Source organism: Carlito syrichta, unplaced genomic scaffold (genome assembly GCF_000164805.1).
Source record: "Carlito syrichta isolate Samal-C Ts95f unplaced genomic scaffold, Tarsius_syrichta-2.0.1 Scaffold92595, whole genome shotgun sequence".
NCBI classification, from domain to species: Eukaryota; Metazoa; Chordata; class Mammalia; order Primates; family Tarsiidae; genus Carlito; species Carlito syrichta.
In genome coordinates this window covers 228,851-244,269 of record NW_007036691.1, presented here as the reverse complement: position 1 = coordinate 244,269, position 15,419 = coordinate 228,851, and the positions used below count along the sequence as shown (strand labels likewise).

The 15,419-nt window shown below is 40.9% G+C and overlaps 1 protein-coding gene across 3 annotated transcripts in view; it reads left to right on the top strand.

Moving 5' to 3' along the window:
- PRELID2 (PRELI domain containing 2) overlaps positions 1-15,419 on the top strand; it is a 122,302-nt gene that overhangs the window by 1,378 nt on the left and 105,505 nt on the right. For all 3 annotated transcript variants that reach the window (XM_021713225.1, XM_021713217.1, XM_021713222.1), the window contains exons 2-3: positions 1,693-1,766; positions 3,573-3,733. In XM_021713225.1, the coding sequence (XP_021568900.1) occupies positions 1,693-1,766; positions 3,573-3,733 (235 nt within the window). The remainder of the gene's footprint in view (positions 1-1,692; positions 1,767-3,572; positions 3,734-15,419) is intronic.

Genomic DNA, 15,419 nt, shown 5'->3' with positions numbered 1-15,419 from the left:
TGGGCAGCGAGACCTCATCTCTCCAATAAATCAAAAATCAGCCGGGTGTGGTAGCGCATGCCTGTAATTCTGGCTACTCAGAAGGCTGAGGCAGAAGGATCGCCGGAGCCCAGCAGGTCGAGGCTGCGGTGGCCAGGAGCGGCCACTGCACTCCAGTCTGGGTGACAGAGTGAGACTCCAACCCAAAAAAAAAAATTAAAGGCAAAAACCACAATTTGGGTGGGGAGGCAACAGGAATTTGGTTACAGATTAGAACTGAACGGTTTATCTTGAGCAATTGCAGAACAGCAGTTTATCTTGAGCCTCCCATCAGCCAGGACATGGTTTACTGCTTTACTGGGAAGTTGGGGTAGTCAAACGGAGGAGGGGTGAGAGGGAGAACTGAGGGGCAAAACGGAAGAACTACTATAAAGTGGTGTTACCTTGGTTGGGTTCCTAAGAGCCATTTCACAGGTAGCTGGAACCTCAGGTGCATGCCACCATGCCTGGCTAATTTTTTGATTTATTGTGGAGACAGGTCTCGCCAAGTTGCCCAGGCTGGTCTCAAACCCCTGGACTCAGGCAGTCCTCTTGCCTCAGCCTCCCAAAGTCCTGGGATTATAGGCATGAACCACCATGCCTGAATAAAACTGTCTTTTGCGTGTGTGTATACATTCTGCACTTCTGTAACAGTATAAATATATTTTTTTAAAAAAACATTTTCTCATGTTCCTGACTCAGTATGGGAGAAACGTGTCATTTGGCACAATCCTACCTTGATGACCTAGCCTTTTGGAGGCTCAGTTTTTTCATATTTCATGGGAAAATAATCCTCTTTTGAGGTGGTTGTTAAGATCAGATGAGAAAACAACCTGCACATTCCAAACAGGAATGGAATTGTTGTTTCTGTCATCATCAGGGGCTTCTTTGCTTCTGAGATTGGCTAACCTCTTTTAAGTATGTGCCACAAGGGTGGCAAAAGGGAATGCCAGAGGGCAGAAGGTTTTAGATCTTGTCAGTAGTGTCTGGTCAGTCAGGGTGTTTGCCCCAGGGATCAGGACTCTTACAGCCTGGGCCTTGAGAAACCCTGGAGCAGTAAGGCTAAGTCACAGTAATTCACAGAGAGTGACTATCCTTTTCTCACCTCTGTCTCCCTTTTTCTTAACTCACAGTGATCGTGGTTTACATACCTGGTTCAGTAATGGAAACTCGACTCCAAAACAGAATGATTCTTGTATAGGGAGTTTACTCCCTTTGAGAGAATAGGCTGATATAATTAGCTAACATAGGTTTAAATTTTGTAGCCAGAAACCTGTGCTTGAATGTTTGGCACAGAAGGTAGCAGAATCAGAATCTTCCTGTTTTTGTTAAAACATTCTCTTTTTGGAATGGAGCAGGAGGCCCATAGGCCACTGTTGTTGGAGCACAGACGTTGACAGTCCAGAGTAAGGAGTGGTGTGTGGTTCTTTCAGTCCTGGCTTTAGAATGTGCGTTGTGAGTTGCTGTTTTACTCTCATTTCTTCATCACAGATAAGGAATATCTGTGATGCGGCCCAGGAAAGTGGTCCGGGAAACTGAGTTTTGAGTTAAACATTTTCTCTCGGAATTCTACAGGTAGAAAATAGAGATGAACCTTAAAAGGTTGAGTGACATTAAGAGAAGAATACATTTTCTCAAATTTTTTTTTTGAATGTAAAAATTTTATTTTTTCAGATGAATCAACAGGGGTCATCTATAGAAAGAGAATTGCAATCTGTCAGAACGTGGTTCCAGAAATTTTAAGGAAGGTAAGTTCATTTTCAAATTTAATTCGAGGAGTTGAGTTGGTATAGCATTGAGTAATTTCCAGTAGTCATGGAAGGGGACAGGATTTCCTGATGCAAAGGAACTTTAGAACTTGCCTCCTCTTCTTATGTCACAGCCCTGAAGAAGAAGAATGCTCTTTCCTATCCAGTGTCAGTTTTGGCAGGTTTCTCTATCTCTGTCTCTGTCCTTCTCTTTTGTGAAGGGCTCTTAATGGACATAGAGGTGGTCTACAATTACTTTAAAGACACATTTGGAATCTTGTATGAAGTGACTATCTTTTCTAATCTGTTCATGGTTAGAAATGACTCTTAGATAAGAATGACCAGAAGTGGAAAGACTGTAAATATTTAGTCTGATCTTTAGTAAGGAAGATAAAAACTTCAATTTCTAATTCACTATCAGGGATAATAGTTATTTCCAGGAATGTAATGTTCTCAGTGATCTCTGTTAGCATTTCTGTAATGTCATTGATGATGAAATCTTTATGATAGCAAATTGTTTTCTCTCTTTGAAATTCTTAAGCGCTCTGGTGATTCTTTGTTGGCAAAAGGTAAGTGGAAATTTTCAATCATATTGTTTGAACTATAGAGGGATTTTCAGTGGGAGTCCTTTTAGAATTATTAGGAAGTCAGTGGAAAGCATCTTGATATGCACTTTTTACACCATCTCAGATGGTTGTTTCAACAGGAAGAGATGGTGTGTGATGTAGAACCAGCCTGGCTACTGCCGATGAGCTTGCAAGTTAAATTGCTGGGCTGTTTGTAGGACCAATGGCAGCTTCCATCACTTCCTTATCATGGATGAAAAGACGGTCACATTCTTTAGTCTAATAAAGCTGACATGACAATGCGAATGAACATTCTTTTATTTTCCAGATGGTAAAACCTGTACTTTAGCTGCAAATTATTGCTGGCTTTTTCCAGAGTGTGTGCCTTGCCTTTGTCCTATATACACACTTGGAATCTATTATTTAAAAAGGCGTTCAACTTTGTCTTGTATCTCAATTCTTAAATAATTTAAGGATACCTCTGACTCATACAATTCTGCCTTTGTAGTTTTCCATGTCTTCTCCACCTGGGAAACCGTACATTTCTAAGTCTTGGACAGAGGTGTTTTTTTTTTTTTTGAGTTAGAGTCTCACTCTGTCACTCAGACTGGAGTGCAGTGGCCACTCCCGGCCACCGCAGCCTCATCCTGCTGGGCTCTGGTGATCCTTTCTCCTCAGCCTTCCAAGTAGCTGGAACTACAGGCGCGCACTACCACGCCCAGCTAATTTTTGATTTATTGTAGAGATGAGGTCTCGTCAAGTTGTCCAGGTGGGTCTCGAACCCGCGGGCTCAGGCAATCTACTCACTTCAGCTTCCCAAATCACGGGATTACAGGCTGAGCCACTGAGCCGGCTTGGACAGAGTTTAAAGTGAAGAAAATATTTTACTGGCTACTGTCCTGCTTGTGAGCCTGTAAGTGGGCTTTATGAGAATTCATCAACTAAAGAAGGCCATAGCCAGTCATGAAAGAGACTGATAATTTGCTTAGTGTTTAGCCGTTAGGGACATCAGGCCAGGGACTGCATAGCTACACAAATCGTGGGCCATTTGCATGTCCTCCCTAGCACTTAGGCCATAGTATATTTGGGTATCAAAAACTTGCAGCCACTGGGGAGCCATCATCTGTCTATCAAGGTTACTTGTCTTCTTAATTATCTAAGACTGAGACAGACTCTGAGTACGGTCCCTATATAGCTGCTTGTCCTAAATTGAGAAAGCCATTCTCCTTCTGTTGGACAGATGAGCATTTTAAAAGTACCTAATATCCAGTTAGAAGAGGAATCATGGCTCAATCCTCAGGAAAGAAACATGGCAATACGGAGTCATTGCCTTACATGGACACAGTATGCATCCATGAAGGAAGAGTCTGTCTTCCAGGAAAGTGTGGAAAATCCAAACTGGTAAGATCACCTCTGTGTGTGTATGTGTATGTGTGTGTGTGGATGCACATGTGTGTGCTTATGTTGGATGCAGGGATAGACACATGGATGCATAAATTAAAAGCTATGATTCTATACTTAGGAACTCTGTTTACAACTCATACAAATTCCACATTATTAATTTTTTAATCACACAGGTAATTAGTGAATATATTTTTGGAGGGTGTCTTTTCACCTCCAGAGGCAGTGTGTGCTGTCAATTTGCTGGATATTCTTTTAGACCTTTAACAGACCCCTTCAGTTACTTACATATTGTATATCTTTTTTACATATGTGATTTTATAAATTAGGGTGCACTTCTATTTTTCTAGAATATTTCTGAACTTTATTCATTCAATATATATAATTCTAGTGTGTTCCTTTGAACTACTGCATATAATTCTATGACTATACTACGTTTTATTTAGCTGCTTCCTTTTTGATAGACATTCAGGTGGTTTCTAGTTTCTCTTTATTACAAACTGTGCTACAATATTTATGAAGCATATGTTCCTTTCACATTATTATCCCTTTGCTATATGTGAGTATTTCTTTAAAGTAGAATTTTAAAATGTCAGGTTTATTGAGATATTATTTAGATGCAATAAGATCTACTTTTTCTTAGTGTATAGTTCTAAGTGTTTTGGCAAACATACGTAGTTGTGCCACCACCACCATGCTTAACTATAGAACATTTTAGGTCAATTTAAAACAGCTAATATTAAAAGACAATTCAATGGGGAAAGAATATTTGTTTCAGTAAATAGTGCTGAGACAACTGAATATTCATATACAGAAGAATGAAGTTGGACCCCTACCTCACAGAAATACAAAGTTAAAGATTTAAATGAAGGAGTTAAAGCTATAAGGCACTTAGAAGAAAATGTAGGTGTAAATCTTTGCGATCTTGGATTAGGTAATAGTTTCTTAGGTATGACAGCAAAAGTCAAAGTAGCAAAAGAAGAAACAAATAAAATGAACTTCATCAAAATTAGAAACTTTTGTGTTTCAAAGGACATTGTCAAGACGATGAAAAACAATCTAGAGGATGGGAGAAAACATTTGCAAATCATACACCTGACAATGGTCTAGTGTCCAGAATATATAGAGGACTGTTGCAACTTAATAATAAAGATACAGTCCAATTAAAAATGGACAAAATATTTGTGTAGACATTTCTCTAAAGAAAATACACAAGCCGGGCTTGGTGGCTCAGCCTGTAATCCCGCGCCTTTGGGAGGCTGACATGAGTGGATTGCCTGAGCCCACGTGTTTGAGACCTGCATGGGCAGCGAGCCCTCATTTCTACAATAAATCAAAAAATCAGCTGGATGTGGTAGCGCGCGGCTATAGTTCCAGCTACTTGGAAGGCTGAGGTGGAAGGATCGCCGGAGCCCAGCAGGTCGAGGCTGCGGTGGCCGGGAGCAGCCACTGTACTCCAGTCTGGGTGACAGAGTGAGACTCCAACAAAAAAAAAGAGAAAGAAAAATGAAAATACACAAATACTCAACAAGTGCATGAAAAGCTGTTCAACACCCTTAATCATTAGAGAAATGCAAATCAAAACCACAATGATACCACCTCATACCTACTATGATGACTATAACAAAAAGACCCATAATAACAAGTGTTTGTGTGGATGTAGAGAAATTGGAACCCTTATACATTGTTGATGGGAATGTGAAATGGTGCACTGTTTTGAAAAACAGTTTGTCAGCTTCTCAAAAATTTAAACATTTGACCCAGCAATTTCATGCCTAGGTACTTCAAGAGAAATAAAAGCATATGTTTACAAAAAACATTGTACAAAAATGCTCATAGCAGCATTATAATAGCCAGGATGTAGAAAGAAGTCAATGTCTAGCAACTGATGAATAGATAACCAAATGTAATATATTCATAAATTGTAATATTATTCAGCCATAGAGAAGATTGGAGTGCTGATTCATGCTGCACTATGGATGACTTGAAAATATTATGCTTAGTGAAAGAAGCCAGTTACAAAAGGCCACATATCACATGGGTCCATTTATTTGAAATGTCCAGAATGGACAAATCCATAGTGACAGAAAGTCAGATGAGTGGTGCCTTGGGCAAAATAAATATGATTAAAAAAAAAATGGGAGGGGAGAGTAGAGAGTAACTCCTAATGGATATGGAGTTTCTTTTTTGGGGTGATGAAAATGTTCTGGAATTAGTGTGACAGTTGTGCAACTCCATGAATATAAGACCCACTGAATTGTATAACTTAAAAGAGTCAGTTTTATTGTATGTGAATTATATCTTAATATAAAAAGTTACATGACTGGCTCTCAGGACATTCACATTTTTAGATTATATAGTGTCTTAGTTTGGGCTGCTATACCAAGGATACAATAGACTTGATGGCTTAAACAACAAACATTAATTTCTCACAGTTCTGCAGGCTGGGAAGTCCAAGATCTAGGCACTGCCATATCCCAGTCCTCTTCCTGGTTTGCAGATGGCTATCTTCTCAGTGGATAGAGTGAATTCTAATCTTGGTCTGTTCTTACAAGGACACTAATCCCATGATGGGGGCTCCACCCTCATGACCTTATGTAAACCTGATTAACTCCCAAAGACGAACTCTCCTAATATGATTATCCCATTGTGGGTTAAGTTTTCAACATATGAATTTGGGAGGGACACAGACATGTAGTCTGTCCATAACTTATAGATTCAGTCACATTGCTTTCCCATGTGTTAATGCACTAATTTACACTCTCATCAATAGCACACGAGGTGTTATTTCCTTACAACATTGTCAACACCTAATATTAACACACTTTTTTTTTTTTGAGTTGGAGTCTCACTCTGTCACCCAGACTGGAGTGCAGTGGCCGCTCTTGGTCACCACAGCCTCGACCTGCTGGGCTCCGGCGATCCTTCTGCCTCAGCCTTCCGAGTAGCCGGAATTACAGGCGTGCGCCACCACGCCCGGCTGATTTTTTGATTTATTGTAGAGATGAGGTCTTGCCAAGTTGCCCAGGCGGGTCTCGAACCCTCAGGCTCAGGCAATCCACTCACCTCAGCCTCCCAAAGGCGCAGGATTACAGGCCGAGCCACCGAGCCTGGCTGTTGACACACTTTTTAATTTTTGCCATTATAATGGATGAGAAATGATTAGTTCCTTTGCAATAGGTATAACAACAAAAGCAAAATATCATAAACACTAAACGTTAATAGTAATTATTGCTGTGAGCTGTGATTTTAGAGGATAATTTTCTGTTTTTTGTTATTCTGTATGGTTTCAATTTTTTATTATGCATTTATCATTTTAATGGAAATAGTAAAGCCCTCAAGCCCAAATAGCTGTAAACCAAAGATCTAAAATCCATTCTTAAGCACTAACAGTTGTCCAAATCATTACTGCCCATCATAACTGTGGTCCTGTAGTAATAATTCCAGGATGCTGCAGCAGCCCTCTGGTGAGTATGGATGTCAGGTCTTATTAGCATCACAGGTGGGCTTGTTCTCTACTACCCACTGGTTTTTATTTCTTTGTCTCTTATGACAAGAGCTTCACATAGGACATAGATGTTTGGGATTAAGTGTAAAGACTGTAGCTAGAGCATAGAGTTCTTTTCTTTGTATGTGGAAGTAGTAAAAGGACAGAATTATCTGATTTTATGCAAAAAAAAAATAATAGTCATTTCATCTACTTTATTTTAGCCTTAATTTTTGCTGGTGTTTGAGTTATTGCCTTATCTTTAAAGCTGCACTAAACTTTCATCTGTGATATGTAAAATGATAATTAGCCTTTAGAATTCAGGGAAAATATCCTTTAAGGACTGCTTTCCTTTGTGTGTTTAAAAAAATTAAAAAAAAATAGTTACTCTGATTCTAGAAAAAATGATACATGTGTCTTGTAAAAAGTATTAACCAATTCTGGGGGAAAAAGGGAAAAATTGACTTAGCTTGGAAAGTTATGTTAGTGTCTGTTTACGTAACTTTCTTGGTTTATTCCTAGTTGGCAGTTAGATTGTTTCTGAACTTTTTTGCCATTATAAACAGTCATCTCTATGACTACACATTTTCCCACTTTTTCAGTTACCACTTAAAAGTAGATTGAGCAAAGTGGGATTTCTGGGTCAAAGTTATATACATTTTATATTTTGGTACATATGATTAGACTTCTCTATAAAAAGGTTTGGCCAGTTACACTTTCTTTGGTTTAGGTTCTAATCCTTTCCAAAGTATATCATTGTATCATAATGATATAATTGTATCATTGATACAGCAGGCTATCATTTATCAACACCCATTAAGTGAAGGTCAAAGTTAGATCCTTCCTGTACATTCTTTTTTTTGTTTTGTTTTTGAGGCTCATGTTCATTAACTTGGGCAAGATGATGCATTCAGTAGATTGCTAGGTATGAATGCAGGCATTGTAGACTCCATCTTGAGCAAAGTGGTGAGGTGGGAATATGAACATTTATAAAGGCTAGATTTATCTCAGTGTGTAGAGTACCTTGGATCCCAAGTATGCAGAAAGGATTTTGTCCTCTCAGCAACAAGGTGTCACATGAAGCTTTCTGAGTGGGGGCTGATGTGCAGAAAGCTGTGATCCAGATTCTGCAGAGCTTATATTTTCCTAGCTCTTGATGTGGATTTAGAGAGGCATTTAGGCAGACATTCTCAGTGAATGAGTAACGTGAGGGACGTCAAAGAAAGAAGGACACATTGTTAATTTCCTTCCTTTGCTGGGAAATGTAAGAGTCATGACTGGCCATTGCGCCAAGAGTAGGGACACTTATTTTTATTTTTTTGAGTTGGAGTCTCACTCTGTCACCCAGACTGGAGTGCAGTGGCCGCTCCCGGCCACCGCAGCCTCGCCTGCTGGACTCCGGCGATCCTTCCGCCTCAGCCTTCCAAGTAGCCGGAATTACAGGTGCATGCTACCACACCCGGCTGATTTTTTGATTTACTGTAGAGATGAGGTCTCGCTGTCCAGGCGGGTCTTGAACCCGTGGGCTCAGGCAATCCACTCACCTCAGCCTCCCAAAGGCGCGGGATTACAGGCTGAGCCACCGAGCCCGGCTTTTTATTTTTGTTTATTTTTTGTTTGGAGTCTCACTCCATCGCCCAGGCTGGAGTACAGTGGCATACTCACGGCCACCCCAGGGTCAACTTGCTGGGCTCCAGTGATTCTTCTGCCTCAGCCTTCCAAGTAGATGGAACTACAGGCATGCATTACCATGCCTGGCTATTTTAAAAATTTTATTGTAGAGATGAGTTCTCACCAAGTTGCCTGGGCTGACTGGTCTTGAACCTGTGGGCTCAGGCAATCCACTTACCTAGGCCTCCCAAAGGGTTGGAATTACAGACTGAGCCTGACCTATTTTTTTTAAGGGGGAAAAAAGTTGTCACAGCAGCTGAGTCTAAAATTAGACCTTCAGGCTGTATGTTGGTTAGCAGGTGTGGTGTGTAATGAGAAACCAGATGTCATTCTGTCCCTATGCATGGCTTGTTGGCTCAACTCAGAGATGGGCTCAAAATGGCTTTAGTGTAGAACTGACTAAGCCTTGCTCTATGTCTCCTTAATGGTTCTGGTTTCGACTCCCTACTGACGTCTCTGCAGTTGTGGCACCTTTTTGGGTAAGGGCTACATTGACCTTTTCCCCTATCGGTATGCTCACACGGCTGGATGGCTCTAATATGCTGCCTTCCTTTACTAACTTCATCTGACGCTTTCTCCCTGTAGTTTTTATGTAATGGGATTTCTGTCTATTTTGGACGATAGGATAGTGTGCTGTTCCTTGCTCATCTGACTCCTAGAGCCCAGCTTTGCACTCCATGACTCAGAGAAGTCCTTCTGTTCCTATTCTATTCCTCCTCCTGGGCTAGTTAGGCTGCCTTGTGCTGCAAGTAACAGAAGCCCTGACTCAGACAAGACTAGCCTTCCCTTATCTGTGTTTACTATGTGCCAGATGCTGTTCTAAGTGCTTGAAGTACATGTGTCTGTATGCATGTGTGTATGAATGTGTGTATATATATGTATAAATTCATGTAAACCTCTATGAGGTTGGAACTGTTATTATCCCCATTTTATAAACTGAGCCTCAGAAACAAGTAATGTATATATCAGGTAAGGTGGCCAATAAGTGGCAGTTCCGGGTTCAAACGTGGGCAGGTCTCTGTTGTTGACAGCTACACTGCCCTTCCTCACTAAGGAGCTGTCATCGCATAACCAAGTCGTCTGTATTTCTGTAGCTACCGTTTTTTTGCCTCCGTCTTTTCTTGTGTATTCTTTTTTAAAAAAAAATTTGAGTTGGAATTCCTCATGACTGCCAGTAGCATCTAGGGCCAGCATACTTTGTCCACATTTAGTGAGGGAAGAGCTGTGAGAGGAAGAGAACCTGGCTCCCACCCATGGGAACAGTCCTTTCTAGGAGGCTGTTGAGTCACCTGAGATCTGCTCCCTCCTAGACCAATCAGAGTGATCAGAGGAATGAGATGGGCTGACTGGCCCTGACCAGTCAGATCTGCCCCTGGTCCTGGGGTAAGGTCAGCTTCCTCTGAAGCACATGGGCTATGTGGGAGAGGGTGGGCACCTGAACAGAAATAATTGGAACAGAATTGAAAGAAAGAGTACACGGTGTTTAGAAGAGTGCCAGCCCACAGTGGGCGGTACATGTGAGTGCTTCGTGTTATTACTTTTGCTTTGTTATTGTCACCGTCTTAAACATTCTCTTGACTTTCAATTCTAATTCTCAGTATGTATGTATTTTAGTGTGGACCACAGCGTTTATGATCATTGACCATTGCACTGCAGGAACATGCTCGTGTTGGGATTTTGTGTTTCCTCAGTACACACTTGGGTGCATGGGCTCTTCCATTCGAGAGTCATGGGACTAGGAGCCTTCTCTTTTAGTTCTAGAATGAGATTTAAGCTCTGGAGAGACTGGTATTCAGGGGTTATTGCAAGGGTTTGGGATGGGCTGAGTCCCCTCACATTTCTGGTTTTCTTCTTGGTCCTTAGTGGTGACCGTAAGTTGCTGATTGAGGAGCATCTCACAGTGGAGGAGCATCTCACAGTGTCTGATGAACTGTCTGAGTGTCTAGAACTGGGGATGCCATTCTGTTGCTTGGCTTTGCCTTCAGACACGTGGGTTGAATCAGAAAATGGAAAACTGAATCTCAATCTGAAATGAAATAAAAATTTAAAGTTAGCTTTTGTGGGAATATGCTTTATTGTGTAGAGCAGGACACAGGCATTTGCTTTTGAAAATGGGGGTTGGAGTGTATTGTTTCAGATTTTTCAGAAGGAAGGAAAAATTTGTGGTTTCTGCTCTCTGAAATCTTACATTTCAAGACAGGTCTATTCATTACTATTTTGTGTTTGTGTCTGTTATTTAAAATCTATTTGTTTGTTTCTGGCTCCTTTCTCATTCATTCACCTTTTCCGTGTTTTTTTTTTTTTTTTTTTTTTGAGTTGGAGTCTCACTCTGTCTCCCAGACTGGAGTGCAGTATCACGCTCCCGGCCACCGCAGCCTCTACCTGCTGGGCTCCGGCGATCCTTCCGCCTCAGCCTTCCAAGTAGCTGGAACTACAGGCACGCGCTACCATGCCGGCTAAATTTTGATTTATTGTGGAGATGAGGGCTTGCCAAGTTGCCCAGGTGGGTCTCGAACTTGCGGACTCAGGCAATCCACTCACCTCAATCTCCCAAAGCGTGGGATTACAGGCTGCCACCGAGCCCGGCTACCTTTTCCTTGTAATAGAGTTTTATTATACTATGTGGAAATGTAATTGAAATCATTTGATTTGGCTTTTAATTGACATTTACTTTATCCAAGTACTGTAATGTAATTCTCCAAGTTAATCATCTTGTAGAAGTATTTTCTTGTTTTTTCCTCTTTTGCTATAACTATATGTGTTTTTGTGTTAAGTAAAATTTTTTTTTTTTTGGTATCGTCAAATTATCACCATCAGTGGAGACCTACTCTGTTCATGATATCACCAAGTTGTTTTTTTCCTGCTTTTGAGTAACACGCTCATTCTTCTGTACTCAGCATAGCATCTCAGTGGCCCATGTTTTCAGCTCTCTATGTCTAAGAGTTTCTGCTGCAAACCTGGTGCCTACAAACCTTGTTTCTGAGATTAAAAATGCTCAGCCTAGGAAAGTGTGTGTTAATAATGTTGAATCTATCCCTTGGATATGTTGATTCAACATTTATAAAATATCAAAGAAATTCCTCCTGGAACATAGTAAAAAACAAAAAAGCCAAAATCAAACTTTACACACAGATTAATGGGGATGAGCAGCTATTCTTAATTCAATACATTTTCATTATTATTGAAGTTACTCATATTCTTAATTCTAATAAATGGGTTTATAACTTGTGTTTTTTATTTTTGAGTTGCTAAAGTAAAACATCTCAAGCTTTGAGCATTTATCTGCTAAATCACAAATACTACAGTTTGTGTGTGTGTTTAAGCACTGGAGAGACTGGTATTTGGGGGTCATTGCAAGGGTTTGGCATGGGCTGAGTCTCCTCACATTTCTGGTTTTCTTCCTGGTCCATGGTGGTGACCATTAGTTGCTGGTTGAGGAGCATCTCACACAGTGTCTGATGAACTATCTGAGTGTCTAGAACCGGGAATGCCATTCTGATGGTTGACTTTGCCTTCAGATACATGAGTCGAGTCAGAAAATGGAAAACTAAATCCCAATCTGAAATGAAAAGAAATGTAAAGTTAATTTAATCAAGGGCTGATTTTTTTGGGTGTTGTTCTTTGTCTATTTCCCGCCCCCTGCTCTGGAGTCTTTCTGTTTTTTTTCAAGAAGCAAAATTGACAGTTTGGTGACTTCTGTACATCTTAAGATCGGCACTGGCCTTTTTAATTGATGTCCAGACTTGCTTTTACTGAAGTATTAAAAGACTCTGGCTTTGCTGACTTAGGAATTATTTCTGAGCCCAGTGCTGGCTCTAAAGGACTTGAGGGTGTAGTTATCTAATAGCCTGAATAAATACCACTGTATTCATCCCAAAACATGACTCCCTGTGGTCATATTGACCTTGATTTCCAGCGCACCAGTGGGTGATCAAACAATTAGCAGAAAGCACCGCCAATTATGCAAAACCAAGCAGAAGGCCTTTTCTCTATTAATGTGGCATCTGGGCCAGAGCTTTATTTTTGACTTAATAAGACTGCCCTCCAAAATATACTCATTAGCCTTTTGATGTTTGTGTTCAGATAATCAGGGTCTTCTTTGGTTTCCATCTTGTTCTAATTGTCTTGTGGAGGCTGTACATGGAGGTCATAGTTTTCCACGGTGTTCCCAGCATCTAGCATAGTGCATGGCTCACAGAAGGTGCTCCGTGACCATTTGTCCAATGATGGTGAAAGAAAATCTGCCCGGGGGCGGGGGAGGGGCTGTAGAGAGTACTTTTTCTGGACTGAAGTGGGCATGAGGGAAAGAAGGGAAAAGAGAAAAACCTGACTGAGAGATACATGCAAATTTGGAAGTCCAATAGGGTATGGTGGGAAATGCCATGTAGGGGGCATTTTGAGCCAGTGGCATGGAGGCTTCTCTTCTTGTTTCTGCTTGGCCACCTCTGGGCTCTTCGACTCTGGGAAGAGGGAGAAGCTGACCTGGGCTTCCTCACAGTGATGTGAAGACCTAATGAGATAACAAGTGGGAATGCTCTACACTTGGAGAGTGTAAAGAACTAAATGAATGTAAGTTGTAGTGGGAACTCATGGTGAATAAATGTTGTTTTCAAAGAGCTCTGAATGTTAAAGTCACCAAATTTGAAAAGTAGAGTAAACTGTTTTTTTGAAAAGGGAGCTGGTAATTGAGCTGGAAACAATGATGTTTAGTCAAGAGAGCATGCTGTATGACATTCATAAGTAAGAGTTTTGAAATATGGTCATGCACCACATAACAATGTTCAGTCAACGACAGACTACATGTACCATGGTGGTCCTGTAACATGATAATGCAGCTGAAAAATTTCTATCTCCTAGTGACCTCGTGGCTGCCTTAATGTCCTTGTGCAACACGTCATTCACGTGTTTGTGGTGATGCTGGTGTAAACAAACCTGCTGTGCTGCCTGTCTGTAAAAGTATAGCACATACCATTATGTGGTATACATAGTAATTGACAATGATAATAAACAACTCTGTTACTGGTTTATGTAGTTATTGTACTCTTTACTATTACTATACTTTAAATCATTATTTTAAAATGTATTTATACTACTTTTTTTTTAAAGTTAGCTGTAAGACAGCCTCAGGCAGGTCCTCCAGAAGAAGGCATTGTTATCCCCAGAGATGACAGTTCCACGTGCCTTGTTGCCTCTGAAGAGCTTTCGGGACAAAAAATGGGGGTGAAGACAGTGATATGGATGATCCTAATCCTGTGTAGGCCTAGGCTCATGTGTGTATTTGTACAGTTTAAAAAACTAAGAAAAAAGTAAAATAAAAAGTTTTTAAAATAGAGAAAAGCTATGGGATAAAGATATCAAGAACAAGCTGGGCTCGGTGGCTCGGCCTGTCATCCCGCGCCTTTGGGAGGCTGAGGTGAGTGGATTGCCTGAACCCACGGGTTTGAGACCCGCCTGGGCAGCGAGACCTCATCTCTACAATAAATCAAAAAATCAGCTGGGCGGGGTAGTGCATGCCTGTAGTTCCAGCTACTTGGAAGGCTGAGGCAGAAGGATCGCCGGAGCCCAGCAGGTCGAGGCTGCGGTGGCCGGGAGCGGCCGCTGCACTCCAGTCTGGGTGACAGAGTGAGACTCCAATTCAATAAAACAAAAAAGATATCAAGAACATATTTTTGTATGGCTGTGCAATGTGTGTTTTAAGTTAAATGTGATCACAAAGGAGTCAGAAAGTTAAAAATCACAAAGTTTATAAAATAAAAATGTTACAGTAAGCAAAGATTAATTTATTATTAAAGAAAGAAAAATCATTGAAAGTAAATGTAGTGCAACCTCAGTGTGCAGTGTTCCTAAAGTCCACAGTAGTGTACAGTCATGTTCTAGGCCTTCACATTCACTCACCACTCACTCACTGACTCACCCAGAGTATCTCCCAGTCCTACAAGCTCCAATCATGGTAAGTGCCTTATACAGGTGTGCCACTGTTTGTATGGTATATATCTTTTATGCTGTATTTTACTGTATCTTTTCTGTGTTTACATACTGAAATATTTACCTCTGTGTTACAGTTGCCTGGAGTATTCAGTACAGTAATGTACTGAACAGGTTTGTAGCCTGGGAGCAGTGGGCTGGACATACAGCCAAAGTGTTTTGTAGGCTGTACCATCCAGGTTTGGGTCAGTACTCCTATGATGCTTGCAAAACAATGCAATCGCCTCATGTTGCATTTCTCAAAACATATCCTCATTGTTAAGCAACACGTGACTGTGTCTTGGTGGATGCCTCTTGGCTTTTTTTCATGTTCCCTTGTCCTTTGAGCTGTTTTGAGTTGTGTAGTAGTCCAGGGTTCAGAGGGCAGGTTAAAGATGTGGAGTCACCTTGGTGGTTCTTATTTTTAACGTTCCCCTGGTGAATGCTGAGATGCTAGATTTGGGACCCCATGATAACTAGTCAGTGTCTTGTGGTCCCAGAGTTAAGCAGATACCCCTCTGAAACTCCATTTATTGCAGAGTTCTTGTTAATCTTATTAAGCAC